We start from the raw sequence: 13,842 nt of genomic DNA on the forward strand, positions 1-13,842 counted from the left end.
TAACACTTCCACTTCATATAAAATTATTAAGCATAGAAACAAACACCAGAAGGAAAAACACCCAAAACATTGAGTGGCTAACCAGGATTGTGAGGTTATGAGTAATTATCACTTTTCTCTTTATGTTTCCCTGTCGTTTTCAATTTTTCTTCAATAAACACGTACAGTTTTATAAACATCTTTTTTTCTAAGTGTTCCACACAGCCGTTAAGTCTCACCTAGACCCACCTTATGGGTAAAAATGATGCTTGTTGTCTGTGAGTTTGTTCTGTTAGTACACTTGGCACACCCGCCTTACCTGATGTGTGTGTGTGTGTGTGTGTGTGTGTGTGTATACACAGATGTACACAGGTGATTGCCAGAGGGCCAAGGGCCATTTGTGGATGTCAGGACCTGGACCTTATAGCAAAAGGAGAGAAAGTGGGCCAGAAGGGTAGCTCAGCCTGAGCCAGAGCGGCCCTTAGTCCCATGGCCACCTGCCTTCGATCAAAAGTGGCTGGAAAATATATTGCTTTTTGCAATGAGATGGCTCATCATCTTGGAGAAGGCTTGGGTAGCACGTCAGAAAATCTGTGGTTCTTGTGCAGAGCTCAGGCTGTGGAAGTCTGACCTTGTTTCCTTCAATGTCTACAACCCAGGGATTACAAATCATTCTTGGCAGAGAATGCTGGGGAGGGGTTGAATTCTGAGTAGGGAGGAATATGGAGTCTGTCTGTAGGTATCTTTGATTCCTAGTGAGAGTGGCCTGCATCCCTTTACAGTTCACTATGATGTGTGTCTGAAGAGAGCAGAGAATGTCATTGATGGTGTTAATTTCAGAAACAGTTATAGTTATTACAAAGCAGTAGAGTCTCTATTCAGACTGTAGGCTGGGCATCAGTACATTTGGAATGTATTACAATCATGCCTGAAGAGAAGGCCCTCCAAGTGAGATTGAATGTAAGTTCTTCCTGTTGTCACAGAACACCTACTGGGCCCCGAAGTGCTGTTCTAGGAGCCAAGAATATAAAAAATAATTCCTTGAGAAAAGTCTTTACCCTTCTGTAGTGTCCTGTTATGGGGAGGAAAGGAAAGCACCAATCATAATGATACACGGTGACAATTGCTGGGTTGGAGCTCTGATGTGATACCTACACAGAAGTAGAGAAATTCAACCAGGTTTATCAAGTGCTGTAAATCAAATGACTAAGTAAGTAATATTTGGACAAGAGAAAGCACTCTTACTCCAAATACATTTCTCCCTTTTATCTGCAGTATCATGTCATCTGAAATTGAAAAAGCAACTCTATACAGAAGCAGGAACAAATGGCTCATTTATTGAAAATATCTTGCCTGCCTGATATTTCTACCCTAGACTGTTTTCCTGGGTTACCTGGGAAACATTTTTTAGGAGTGAAAACAAATATACACCACATTAATGTCAATGACTGTGAAAATGATGTAGTTTGCCTTGAAATCCTTGACTAATCCATGCTGATTACCTAGTTTCTCCAGGGAAGAAAGGAGAACTAAGGTGATTTCTTTAATGAGTTAGCAAAAACCTGCTCTCATGTGTTTGCTTAAAAGTATCCAGGGAGTTTTAAGATCTTCTCAACATTTTTTCTTAATTCCAATTCTCTGGCTTTTCAGGATGCCCTGGGCAAGCCAGATGATTTGCAGAATGGAGGTTCAGTGGGAAGAAATGAGTTCTGTGGCTGAGTTTCAATATGATGTGGAAGAAGGATAGGCTTTGCAAGGGGTAGGAGAAAAGACCAAAGATAGAGAGCAGAGGGAATGTCTGGGGCCCATCTCTCTGGCTGGCCTCAGCCCAGTAGGGTGATGCTGGAAATGTTACCGGGCCTGGGGCCCCCAAGGTCTGTTTTCCTCAATACCCTGGGCTTCCATGGTGACTCAGACGGTAAAGAATCCACCTGCAATTTGGGAGACCTGGGTTCGATCCCTGGGTTGGGAAGATCCCCTGGAGGAGGGCATGGCAACCCACTCCAGTATTCTTGCCTGGAGAATCCCCATGGACAGAGGAGCCTGGCAGGCTACAGTCCATGGGGTCACAAAGAGTCAGACACGACTGAGAGACTAAACACAGCAGAGCACAGCACTGCAGCCTGGGGCAGGATTTCCTGAAAGGGCTGTGGCGAATGATGATGGCCAGCAGAGGGCTTGGGAGGGTTGGACCTGCTGTGGAGGCAGCACGCATCTGCAGTGGCCTGGTGCCTTCATTCTGTCTCAAGGGCAGTCTGTAGCAATTCATTAAGCACCTGGCTATTCAGTAAAAGTCTGTTGGAGACACACACCATTCATCCTTCATTCATTCATCAAGCTTTTATTGCATAGCCACTGTGTACCAGGCAAAGATGAGCAAAGATGTAAAGATGAATAAACTTATTCCTGGCCTTGCGAAGCTCCCCGGCCAGTGAGGGAGAAGCATAAACAGAGCATAGAGCAAGCATGCCTAACATCTCTGTTAAAAGAGATGATAATCCATTCTCTTGTAAGCGTCTAGCTTACAAGCTTCTAGCTTCTGTCCTGTACCTCCCATTGTTGGCTGGCAAATTTGCCCACCTGGTTGTTAATGGTGACTCTTCAAAGGATATTCCTCTCTCAAAAAGAATAATGTAAGTGCTAACAGTAAAAGTCCACTGTGATATTTACTTTTTTGGACTGTTGGCATTCCTTTTGCCTGTACCAGCCATTGGTCACTGTCTTGGGTAAAGTGTCATTGTGAAAGAAATATTTATTTATGTATTTGTGTATCAGGGTTTCCCTTGTGGCTCAGCTGGTAAAGAATCTGCCTGCAATGCAGGAGACTTGGGTTCGATCCCTGGATTGGGAAGATCCTGTGGAGAAAGGAAAGGCTGCCCACTCCAGTATTCTGGCCTAGAGAATTCCATGGACTGTATAGTCCATGGGGTTGCAAAGAGTCCGACACAAGTGAGCGACTTTCACTTTCACTTTTGTGTATTTATTTGGCTGCCTTGATAAAAGTTTAAGATCCTCAAGGGCAGGGATCCCCCACCCCTTGTCATATGTACTCTCCTGCATGAAGCTTCCTAACCCAAGAGGTATTGAAAGCTCATTAGCTGGTAACCTATATGCCCCCATACAAATACTCAAGGATGATCTCAGGATGACTGGTCCCAGCCCTACAGAAGACATGGGACCACTCTGCTGTGTTGGGACTTGAGGAATCCAACGTACCTATTGAGACTTAGAATGTTCCTTTAACTCTAGATGACACCAGGGAGAAGACAGCAGCAGATGCAACCTCCGTTTTGCTCCTTTAAGCTGGCACTGTTTGTGTGTGGATAGCAAGCAGCATCAAATGATGGTTACGTGCATAAACTCTGGGCTCAGGCTGCCTGGGTTGTATTGTGACTTTCCCACCTGCTAGCTGGGTGACTTTGGGAGAGTTATTTGACTTCTTGGCACCTCCATTTCTCAATAATACCTCTTTCATGGGGTTGTTATAAGAATAGAATGAGTGAATATGAAATTCTCAGAATACCATATGACACATGGCACCCACTCAATAGGTGTTTGTTAGAGTTCCCAGCTATATTATTATTATCTGAAATAATAGATTATTACATTGCTCATCTTGGCTCACTTTGCTCTAAGTGATGTTCATGGCACAGTCAAGTCATGTCTTGAAATGTTTCATCTCCTAGCAAAATAGGTGAGATACACCCAGTCCCCTTGGGGGTGGCATCTATCCTTCCATTCATTCATTTATTGAGTGTCCAGCTATGATTCTCTGCTACGTGGGAGGCAGTGATTTTAATAAAGTGAAAAGAGGAGAAACCCTGTAGTTGGTGGTCTGTCTTCAAGTCCAAGCCCTATCCTCTACCCATCGCGTGGTCTCAGTTTTGCTGTGAGAATTAAATCACATGCTTATGTTGTGTATCTGATGCGTAGTAAAAGTTGATTCCTGGCATTGACTTTTCTTCCACTTTTCTTATAATTTAAGACAGAGGTGGGTTGGATGCCCTGATGTTGGGAGCTGACACCTGGTACTCTGGTCCACAGACAACCGGGCCTCAGGTAGGGGCGCAGTACACAGCGGGCCAGACTTCTAAGAGAGGACAGTTCTGTTAGAAGACACAGGCAGGGCAGGAGAAGGTGATGTTGGCATTTTTGATGAAGACAGGACAGGGCAGGATGGAGGCTCCAGCATATCAGGACCCTCGGGGGCAACTTTCACAGAGGAATAGGTAGGTTCTGAGACTCGTCCTCACTCATGATCCTCCTGGGTGCTGACTTGGAATCTAAATGGCCCCTCTCTCTGAAACCTCTGGCTCTCATTCCTGCACTGGTGAGTCACTTCCTCTCCCCAGGGACTAGGGCCTTTGTTTGTCTGGGTGGTGGTGTTCCCTTGTGGGAATTCCCTTGTGGGGGGATGGGAGGGGGACTGGCTTGTCTGTGGTTGGGATGTGGCTACAAGGTGGTCTCACTGAACCCAAACCTGAGAGGCTGAGCAGATGCTTCTTTCTGGGGTACGCTGAAATCAGAGAGGGGGATCTTCCAGGGGTTCTGCAGGCCAGGAGGAGAAGGGGCAGGAAGGATGCTCAGAGGTGGACTGTAAGAAAGGGCAGCACAGCTGTGCCAGTGCCTAGGGCACGGTGACCCATCCTGAGTCACATCTCTCCTGGCCTTCTTTCCATCCTCTCGTCCCCAGCCTTCGCACCTGCTGCCACATCCTCCCCACCCTCGAGGTCTTGGGGCCTGTGACTTTGGCCTGAGCCATGTCACGTGCCTGGTCCAGCCTTCGTGCAAGCTCTCTGTAGAAAGGAGAGCCGGCGGGGCTTCCAGCCCCCAGGGAGCATATATTCCAACAGAAACTAGATTGTATGATTATTTTTTGTTCACTGTCAAGAAAGGTTATAAATCAACAGGAGCAAACCCCCAAAGGCGACTCACTCCACAGACAGCGTGTTTACTCAGTCCTGGAGCTGTGGCCAAGTGGGTTTTTGGGAAACTTCACTTTCATCAGGTCCCTCCCCACTCCAGAACCTACAAGGGCTCTTTCTCATCCATCTCATCAGAATTCTCCTGGCATTTCCCAGAGCTTGGGTAACATGTCTTGGCTCCATCTTCATGATTTTATTCCCCCCATCACAGCGAGAATCCCGCAATGCCTTCTGATCCACCAGAGCCAGGGTTTCTAAACTTTTCTGACCAGGAGTCTCAGTGAGACATACTCACTTAGCTTCACTGTGTGTGATAAACACTGCTATTTTCTCTTTCATTTAAAAAGGTGCAGGTCATGACTCACGCAATTGATTTCATGACAGACTAATGGGTCATGACCCACAGTTTGAAAAGCAGAACTGATTTCACACATACTAATCATGGTAGCATGTCCAAGCTTGTACTGTTCACCACAGGACAGGCCACAGGCCAGTCAATGGAGAGTTTTTGGGGCAAGGAATAGTGACTTTATTTGGAAAGCTGGTGGACTAATATCCCAAAGAACCATCTTGCCCAGGTTTGGATGCTAGTTTCTTTTATAGAACAAAGAAGGGGAGGTGAAGAGGTAAAGCAAAAAGGGTTATCGCTGTTTAGTCACTGAGTTGTGTCCGACTCTTGTGACCCCACAGACAATAACCTGCCAGGCTTCTCTGTCCATGGGATTTCTCAAGCAAAGATACTGGAGTGGATTGCCATTTCCTTCTCCAGGGGATCTTCCTGACACAGGGATCAAACCCGCATAACCTGCATTGCAGGCAGATTCTTTACCACCGACCCACTAGGGAAGCCTTCCAAAAGGGTGACAAGTTGTTGGAATGATTTCCTGGTTCCAGCCAGACTCCAGAGGGCATGTGTTAGTTTCTTCCGTCCTGTAGCTATTCACAGGTGGGCCTGTTCAGGAGGTTTCCTGTGAGCTAAACAAAGGTATTTTAGCTTAATGCTCAGGTGTGGGAGGCAAGGTTCCCCGAGATGGACCATTATGTACACTTTAAACTATAGGCAACATCCCTTGAGTGATTAACTTGTAGCAAAAGCAATATAGTGCAAAAGTTAAGAGAGAAAGATCCAACATGGAGTCAGATTTGTTATTCCCTATTATAGTCATGGAAACCCAAGTGGACGCCAGGACACGCTCACCAACCATCTCAGGAGATAAAAGTGACCAGTCACATCTGACAAAAAGTTGGTCAAAAAACATTCAAGAGTAGTGGCCACCACAAATTTTTTTTGATTGCACCCCATCCGTAAAAAATGTTTCAGCATATAGCACTGGTCTATGTTTGGTTATTTTTTTAACCTACCAGTGTATGATGTGACCACACAAAACATACACTCAAAATGGAAATTTTAAAAGGGTGGCATAAAGATGAAAGGAACTGTATTTTAAAATGACATGCTAATCGTGTTGGCTTCCTTCTGTTATCAGCAAATATCCAAAGGCAAAATATACAAAAAGAACGAGGCTCATGGTTATCAGCAGCAGCTGTAAATCTATTTTCAAACTGTTTTGATGATTTAAGATGTTTTTCTGGTTGACTTCGTGTCAGATTTGGAAACCACTGCTTTGTATCACACCCTCTTTCCTCAACGTTGCCCTTCTTTTCCTGACAAAACCAGAAAAGCTCCATTAGCATCTCCTTTGCTACTTCTGTCCACCAGAAATCTGGGGGGAGTCACTTTTGCCACCTCCTTCCCTTGCCCACCTCAGCTAGCCATTTACCACCTTCTGGGGACTTTATTACTCAGCAGAGGATCGGCTCTCCCTGTGTTCTCCTTCAATTGCTACGTTCCTGCCTTGCTGCCTCCTCCTTCCTCCCAGATCTTCACACACCTTTCATGTGTGATTCCCTCTCCCGGGAGTGCCCCCTCCCTTTTCACCTGACTGATCCTACTCCCCCCTCAAAACCCAGCATAAAGGCCTTCTTCAGAGGGACTGTCTCTGACCACTGTCCAGTATACTTTCTGAGGCACCTGCACTTTCTTCCATGGCTCTTATCACAGTTTTATTTTTATACTTATTTATGCTTCACCTTCTTACAGGTGTGCAGCCCTCTAGCATCTAGATTATATCAAGTTGGCCAAAAAGTTCATTCAGGTTTTTTTCTGTTACATCTTATGGAAGAACTCAAATAAAATTTTTGGCCAACCCAGTAATTTCCTTCAGGGCAGGGACCAAGCCTGATGTGTGTGTGTGTGAGAGAGAAAGAGAGTGGGTATTTAGCATCCATATCATGGACTCTCAATAAATATTTAATACTCACAACAACTGTATTACAGATAGTACCCCCATTTTACAGATGAGGAAGTTGAAAGTCTAAAAGGTTAATTGCCTGAGGTCACCTGGTTAATAAGTGGGAACGTTGGCCCTCGATCCAGGTCTTTCAGGCTGTAGTGTACACTCTTGCCAACCCCTCTGGATTGTTCTTTTGTAACCCCCACAGGCTCTAAGGACTGATTTTCAGTCCTACCTTCTTTGTTGATACTAGCTCCCCAGTGATTCTCCTCCTGAACTAGCTCCATTTATGCTCAGGGTATCTGCATCACACTCTTTACCCTAAGTTATTCTGGATGACTCTGACCTTTTCCCACACAATTTCACGTCCCTAAAACTTATCCACATTTTAAGTTGGAAACAAAGACTCTGCATTGCCTCATCTTCTCCTGAATTCCATAGCACCTTGGAAAGAACCTGAGTGCCCCAAATACTAAGTAAATAATTACTGATTAGTTGATCATTATCAAGAGCTTGGCAGAGATTTCATCTGACTCCCAAGTTAAATCCCGTCTTTGTGCATATCCGCTTCCCAGCCAAGAGTAAGAAGACCATGCCTCGGATTCAGAGGAGTTTTAACTGTTCCAATTTGCACTTGTTGGCCTTCTTCCTGGTGGATCTCAGTGTAACTTTTGGCTGAGACCCAGGAATTTAAGGGTCCTCAATATCATGAGTAATTTCATGAGTTGCTGATGGCTAATTAGGGGTGATTACAGTCAAGAGATTTGACTGTCTTAATAACCCCCAGAAATGGCTGGTGGTGACTTTAAACATCTTGATTATTTTCCCCTGCAAATGGAATTTTCTGATTCTTCGGTCTTTTCATAAGTCCTTGTAATTTATCCCCCACCTCGCCCTTCTAGTGAAAAGGAAATGTGAAGTCCTGAGGAGAATTTGGAAACCAATGATTTTGGAAAACTCTGGCTTTATTAATGAGGACTCCTGGGCACACCTTGAAACCCTGCTTCATTTCTTTGTCTTTCCCCGGGAGGAGGTGTGTGAGGAGAGGAGTCTGGACCACGATTTTTCTCCCCAAGTTCCATTACATTCCAACCCAGCCTCCCATCCCAGGCTGTCTGATGCTATTTATAATGTACCTTTGAAACCATTGCCTCATTTGATGATGTTAAGAAATTGTGTTTAGTGCAATTTTCTGAATGGAGTAGTGTTTGTAGGTGAGGGGTTTTACCTTCGTGTTGTCACTGTGACAACAGACTTGATGTTACTTGACCTCTTCCTGCATCGGTATCTTCAGAGATACTTTTACTTTTTTCAGGGTTTTTTTTTTTTTTGCCATAATGTGCAGGATCTGAGTCCCTGACCAGAGATTGAAAACAGGCCCAGTGCAATGAAAGCGCTGAGTTCTAACCACTGGAGTGCCGGGGAATTCCCCAGAGCTACTTTTAATTGAGCATCCTCTGTTCTAGGCACTGGGCTAAGCATATGACAGTGTCCACTCATTTAATATTCACAACCTGCCTCGGTTCTTTAGGATATATTTTTTGAACAGGTTTTATTCTTTTTTCCTGTTTTGTTGTTTTTGTCCGTAGCACATGGTGTGTAGGATCTTAGTTCCCCGACCAGAGACTGAACCCGCAGCCTCTCTGTGTGGAAGCACGGAGTCCTGACCACTGGACCACCAGGGAAGTCCTGAACAGTTTTATTGAGATGTAATTCACATGCCATATACTTTGACGATTTAACGTGTAGAATTAAACTTTTTTTTTAGTGTGTTCACAAAACTCCACAGCCATCATCAGAATCTAACTTTAGCACATTTTTGTCACCTCAGGCGGAATCCTCACACCCTCGAAGTAGCCCCTCTCCACCCTCCTCACCTTGGAAATCACGAATGTATTTTTTTTTTTTGTCTCTATAGATTTCCCTGTTCTGAACACTTCCTGTAAATGGAATCATAACAATACATGAAAATGAAAGTGAAAGTGAAGTCGCTCAGTCGTGTCTGGCTCTTTTCGACCCCATGGATGGTAGCTTACCAGGATCCTCCGTCCATGGGATTTTCCAGGCAAGAGTACTGGAGTGGGTTGCTGTTTCCTTCTCCAGGGGATCAAACCCGGCTCTCCCGCATTGTAGGCAGACACTTTACTGTCTGAGCCACCAGGGAAGTCCACTAGGATCACTCTAGTGGCTCAGACGGTAAAGTGTCTGTCTGCTATGCAGAAGACCCAGGTTCGATCCCTGGGTTGGGAAGATCCCCTGGAGAAGGAAATGGCAGCCCACTCCAGTATTCTTGCCTGGAAAATCCCATGGATCTCGGAGCCTGGTAGGCTACTGTCCATGGGTTCGCAAAGAGTCGGACATGTCTGAGCGACTTCACTTTCTATACAATACGTAGCCTTTTGTATTTCACTTGTGTGATGTTGTCAAGGTTTGTCAGTATCCAGACGCCATTTCTCTTTGTGTTTAGGCAGTATTTTTACCCCTACTGTACAGGTGGAGTAACCAGGACACAGAGGTGACAGGACTTTCTAATGGGTCAAGTAGCCTTTAATGGATGGAACAAGATTTCCAGTGCACATTTGCCTAGTGACAACTCCTGCTGTTAGCCTGGACTCTGAAGTAGTCATGCTGATGGTAGCTTATTAAACATCTTCTATGGCTCACTGTGCTGAGTGTCCTGTAAATTTGTTACCTCACTTTCATACATAATCAGTTTTCATTTGGGCAATGTGGTGACCATAACCGGGCATAAATGGGCAATGGTATTTTTGTCCTAATGTCTTCCGTTTGCTCACTTCTTGTTGAACAGGCTGGCCTAAGCTGCAGAATCTTAGATTCTAGACTCTTTGTAAGCTGATGATACTAAAAATAGCATTGTTATTCTTCTGTAGGAGTTGAACATCACCCCCACCTGCAGAAAATTGGCAACATCTCTGAGGAGCCCTTGCTTTTTCCTGGGACACCCAGGATCATGGTTTCCTGTGTCATGGAGTCTCTCAGGTGAGTGGAAAGTCTTTTGAAAAGGAAATAAGAAAATAAGCAATTCAATATTTGAATTTTACTGTATATTTCTTCTAGTAATGAGCCTTGAGGGCCTGCATCTCACAGATACTTTTGATGTGCCATGTACATATGTGTAGTAAGTTTGATACTCACAAACGCTGCTGAGGCCAGGACAGCTATGTGCTGTGGTGAGAAGTGCTTAGACTGAGATTAAGTGGCTTGAGCTCTATGCTGTGCTCTGCTATTCGCTGAGAGATATCTAGGACTCAGAGTTTTCATTTATTATTTATTCAAAAACTCTGCTTGGCATATGGGATCCTATTTCCCCAACCAGGGATTCAACCCATGTCCCCTGCATTGGAAGCATGAAGTCTTAACCACTGGAGCACCAGAAAAGTCCCCTCAGATTTTTCTTAAAATAAAAATGTTAATGGACTTGTGGGTATTTATCATGGCTGCATAATAAAATTACCTGAAGAACTTTAGAAAATATTGTCCTCTCGCTGCATCCCCACAGATTGTGATAAAATTGATCTGGTATATTTAAAAGGTGGCCTCTCTGGTCCTGTTTGTTCAAAGCATCTGTGACTTGCCTCTGCATTTTTAATTTGATACTGATGTCAAGCATGCAAAGTAAGTGGAACAGGTAGTGCGGGCTCTGTATGCAGATCAGAAAATCAGTGTTTATCTCCTGATGCCCATTCCTTCAGTGCAGACTCAGGGAAAAGGCTTGGTGCTCTGGAATTTAGTCTGTATATTGAGACTTTTTTCAAGCTTTCCTAAAGATGACAGACCCCTTTAAAAATTCTTCAGTCAAAATCCTATGTAAAAAAAAGCTTCATCATTATAAAATAGCCAATGGCAGTATTTTATTAAGGGAAATTTATTTTAGAAGTTTGAATTTGTAATGTTTACACATTATGAGATTCATGAGTCTATTTGCATAAACATTACAATTTGGAATCAGATTTTACAGATGATAGCTTATACGTTAGCCTCTGCATCACGATTATCTTGTGACTGGTTTTAGCTGCATAGTAATCAGAACATCTTGGTCCATCTAGGTAAGTAATTGCAATTGGTAACAGTTCTTTAGTGAAGCTCATTTTACAATCTTAGGATGCTCTTTAAAGAAATTGACTCAGAATCTAGAAAGGGAAAAGAACTTTTTATTTCAAAGTTGAATCACTAAGGTTACGTGTTTTTTTCTCCATAACTATGATAGTCCCAAATGCCCAGAATTTACACTGAAGAGTGAAAACGGTCTATAACATGTTATTATGACGGTGCCATATGTAATGGCTCAACCAGGGCTAGAGCACTTGTCAGGCAGATGCTCTTAGCCCGTGGCTGGCACTTCACTGAGTATAGTGCATGTGTGTACTCTTAGTCTGTAATTGCTTGTATAATTTTACATGAACTGACATGTGCAGGCCTGCAGTCCAAAGACCCACGCAGAGCTATAAGCTTCTTCGTCAGTGACATAAACCAATGTGTCAGAAAGAGTCAGAGAAGGCAGGAAGTGCTCCATTCTGAGGCCTCTACAAAATCCAGCCATGAACAGAGCAACCTGAGTCTCTTCAGTGTTCATTTTTGGTATCTAAATTAGCATGTGGACAGTTTTTAGCCATAGTTTAAACACAGTTTAAAAGCTGTTTCAGGACATAAAATGTGTATCCAGTTTGTGAAGCTCCCATGTCCTGCTGTAAAACCACAGGGGAGTGAGACATGCAGTTGGACCACTCAGTCATGTTAGGACCACACCTATTTGAGCACCAGGACCCAATGGGAGACACAGAAGTGGAAGTCACAGTTGTATATTTAATTGAATTAAAAAGAGCAGCAGATTAAACGTTGTTTCCTCATGTAGTAAGCTAGTGGTAAGCAAGTGTGAGTCTGGCTGCTATCAGAAAGGCCCCCTTGAGTACTGAAGACCCTCAAAAATGTGGGGCCACCCAGGCTGTACAGGAAGGGCTTCATCTGAGAGAAGTCCCTTTTGCAATTTTTTTTTTTTCTTAATGTTTGGAATTTTAATTGATGCCCCTGCAGTTAACCTCTGTAATGATCTGTGATATGGAGGCCATCTCCCAGGGAGGCCTGGTGGGCTCACCTCCAAGCTGTGCATTATTTCAGAGAAATTGCCAACAGATTAGGAGTTAGCAGGGTAGGAGCTGTTGAAAGATAGACGTGGCCTTGCTACCCTCCAGGCAGAACTCTGGGAGTCTTGACAGGCCTCCAGGATTAAGGTCCTGCTGAAGGGATTGTTTGAAAAGAGCTGCTCAGTCAGACGATGCTTCCCAGCTGGTTTAGAGGTTAGCAGAAGATGTGGGTTCGATCCCTGGGTCAGGAAGATCCCCTGGAGGAGGAAATGGCAACCCACTCCAGTATTCTTGCCTGGGAAATCTCATAGACAGAGAAGCCTAGTAGGCTACAGTCCATGGGGTTGCAAAGAGTCGGACGTGACTTAGTGACTAAACAACAACAACTCTGCAGGACATTTCTCCAACAGTCCTGCTCTAAGGAAAGAATATATGAGTTTTGAGTACAGGCAAGTCTTCAGGACAGCTCAGCTGAAGATTTCCACCAAGTCTCCTTCTTTATAAGCCAGGTGCTCATAAACCATTTTGCATTCTGTTTCAAGGCCCGCATAAATATATTTTAACCTGAGGGGGAGGGGGAAAAAAAAGCAAGAATGTCTTTTGTTTAAATACTTTTCAAAATGTTCTGGGGGAAAGGGCCAGGGTTACTTTAAGAGTAAAAGTCTTTGATAAAACTGGTAGATGAGAAACACACAGAGACACACAAATACTCAGGGTTTAAAAAAAGAATATTGACCAAGGCAGCCAAATACATAAAGATTAATAGGAAAAGCTGGAGGATATCTCTACCTATAGAGAAAACAGGTCGAAATTAGGAGTTAGTCGCCAAGAAAACCCCTGAGAGGAAAAAAAAATTGAAGGGGATTCACAATTCTGATACGCAGAGATTTTGTTTAAAAATCCCTCCCCAATTCTTGCCAAGCCACAGGGAAACAGAAAGCCAGCTTCTCCCTCATTGAAAGAGACGGAGAAGCCCTGAGTATTAATATAGCAAGAGTGCCTCTGCCATGCTCAGAGTCTGTGGTAATAAAAAGAGTCATAGTTAAATCCAGTAGCAGAAGAAACACTAAGACTAACTCTGCACGGAGCTGGTTATTGAGTTGCCTTTGGACCTTGGATGAGTCTTGGATGCTGTGCAAAATTCAGGACAGGAGATATCCATTTGGAGCAGAGTTGGTCAAGGCTAGATTAGGATTTGTCACCTATCACAAGTTAGAGAGGAAAAGGCACTAAGTAATACAGGAGCGTATTTATCTCTTAAAGACTTGCTCCAAATCGTGCACCTTTTTTTTTTTTTTCTTGTATGTACAGTTACATCTTTGTGTGTTTGTTCAGTGATCTACAGGAATGAAACTCAGTTTTCTCTCTAGAAGCAGCATAACAGTTGAAGATGACCAGCCAACCAAGTTTCTTTAGAGCCAGTCACCCTGGTCAAGGACTCTTTCTTTACCTCGTAGAGTGCTTTTGTACAGTTGACATAGTATATCTTTGAAATGAAAACACAGAGGAAAACAAAACTATTGAAAATGCCAAGCAAATGGT

The 13,842-nt window shown here is 43.9% G+C and overlaps 1 protein-coding gene across 2 annotated transcripts in view; it reads left to right on the forward strand.

The window, feature by feature from the left end:
* Window positions 1–13,842, forward strand: part of THSD4 (thrombospondin type 1 domain containing 4) — a 669,170-nt gene that overhangs the window by 21,444 nt on the left and 633,884 nt on the right. For both annotated transcript variants that reach the window (XM_055536867.1, XM_055536866.1), the window contains one exon: window positions 10,090–10,198. In XM_055536867.1, coding sequence (XP_055392842.1) covers window positions 10,170–10,198 — 29 coding nt within the window. In that variant the 5' untranslated portion in view covers window positions 10,090–10,169. The remainder of the gene's footprint in view (window positions 1–10,089; window positions 10,199–13,842) is intronic.

Source organism: Bubalus kerabau, chromosome 10, assembly GCF_029407905.1.
Source record: "Bubalus kerabau isolate K-KA32 ecotype Philippines breed swamp buffalo chromosome 10, PCC_UOA_SB_1v2, whole genome shotgun sequence".
Lineage (NCBI taxonomy): Eukaryota > Metazoa > Chordata > Mammalia > Artiodactyla > Bovidae > Bubalus > Bubalus kerabau.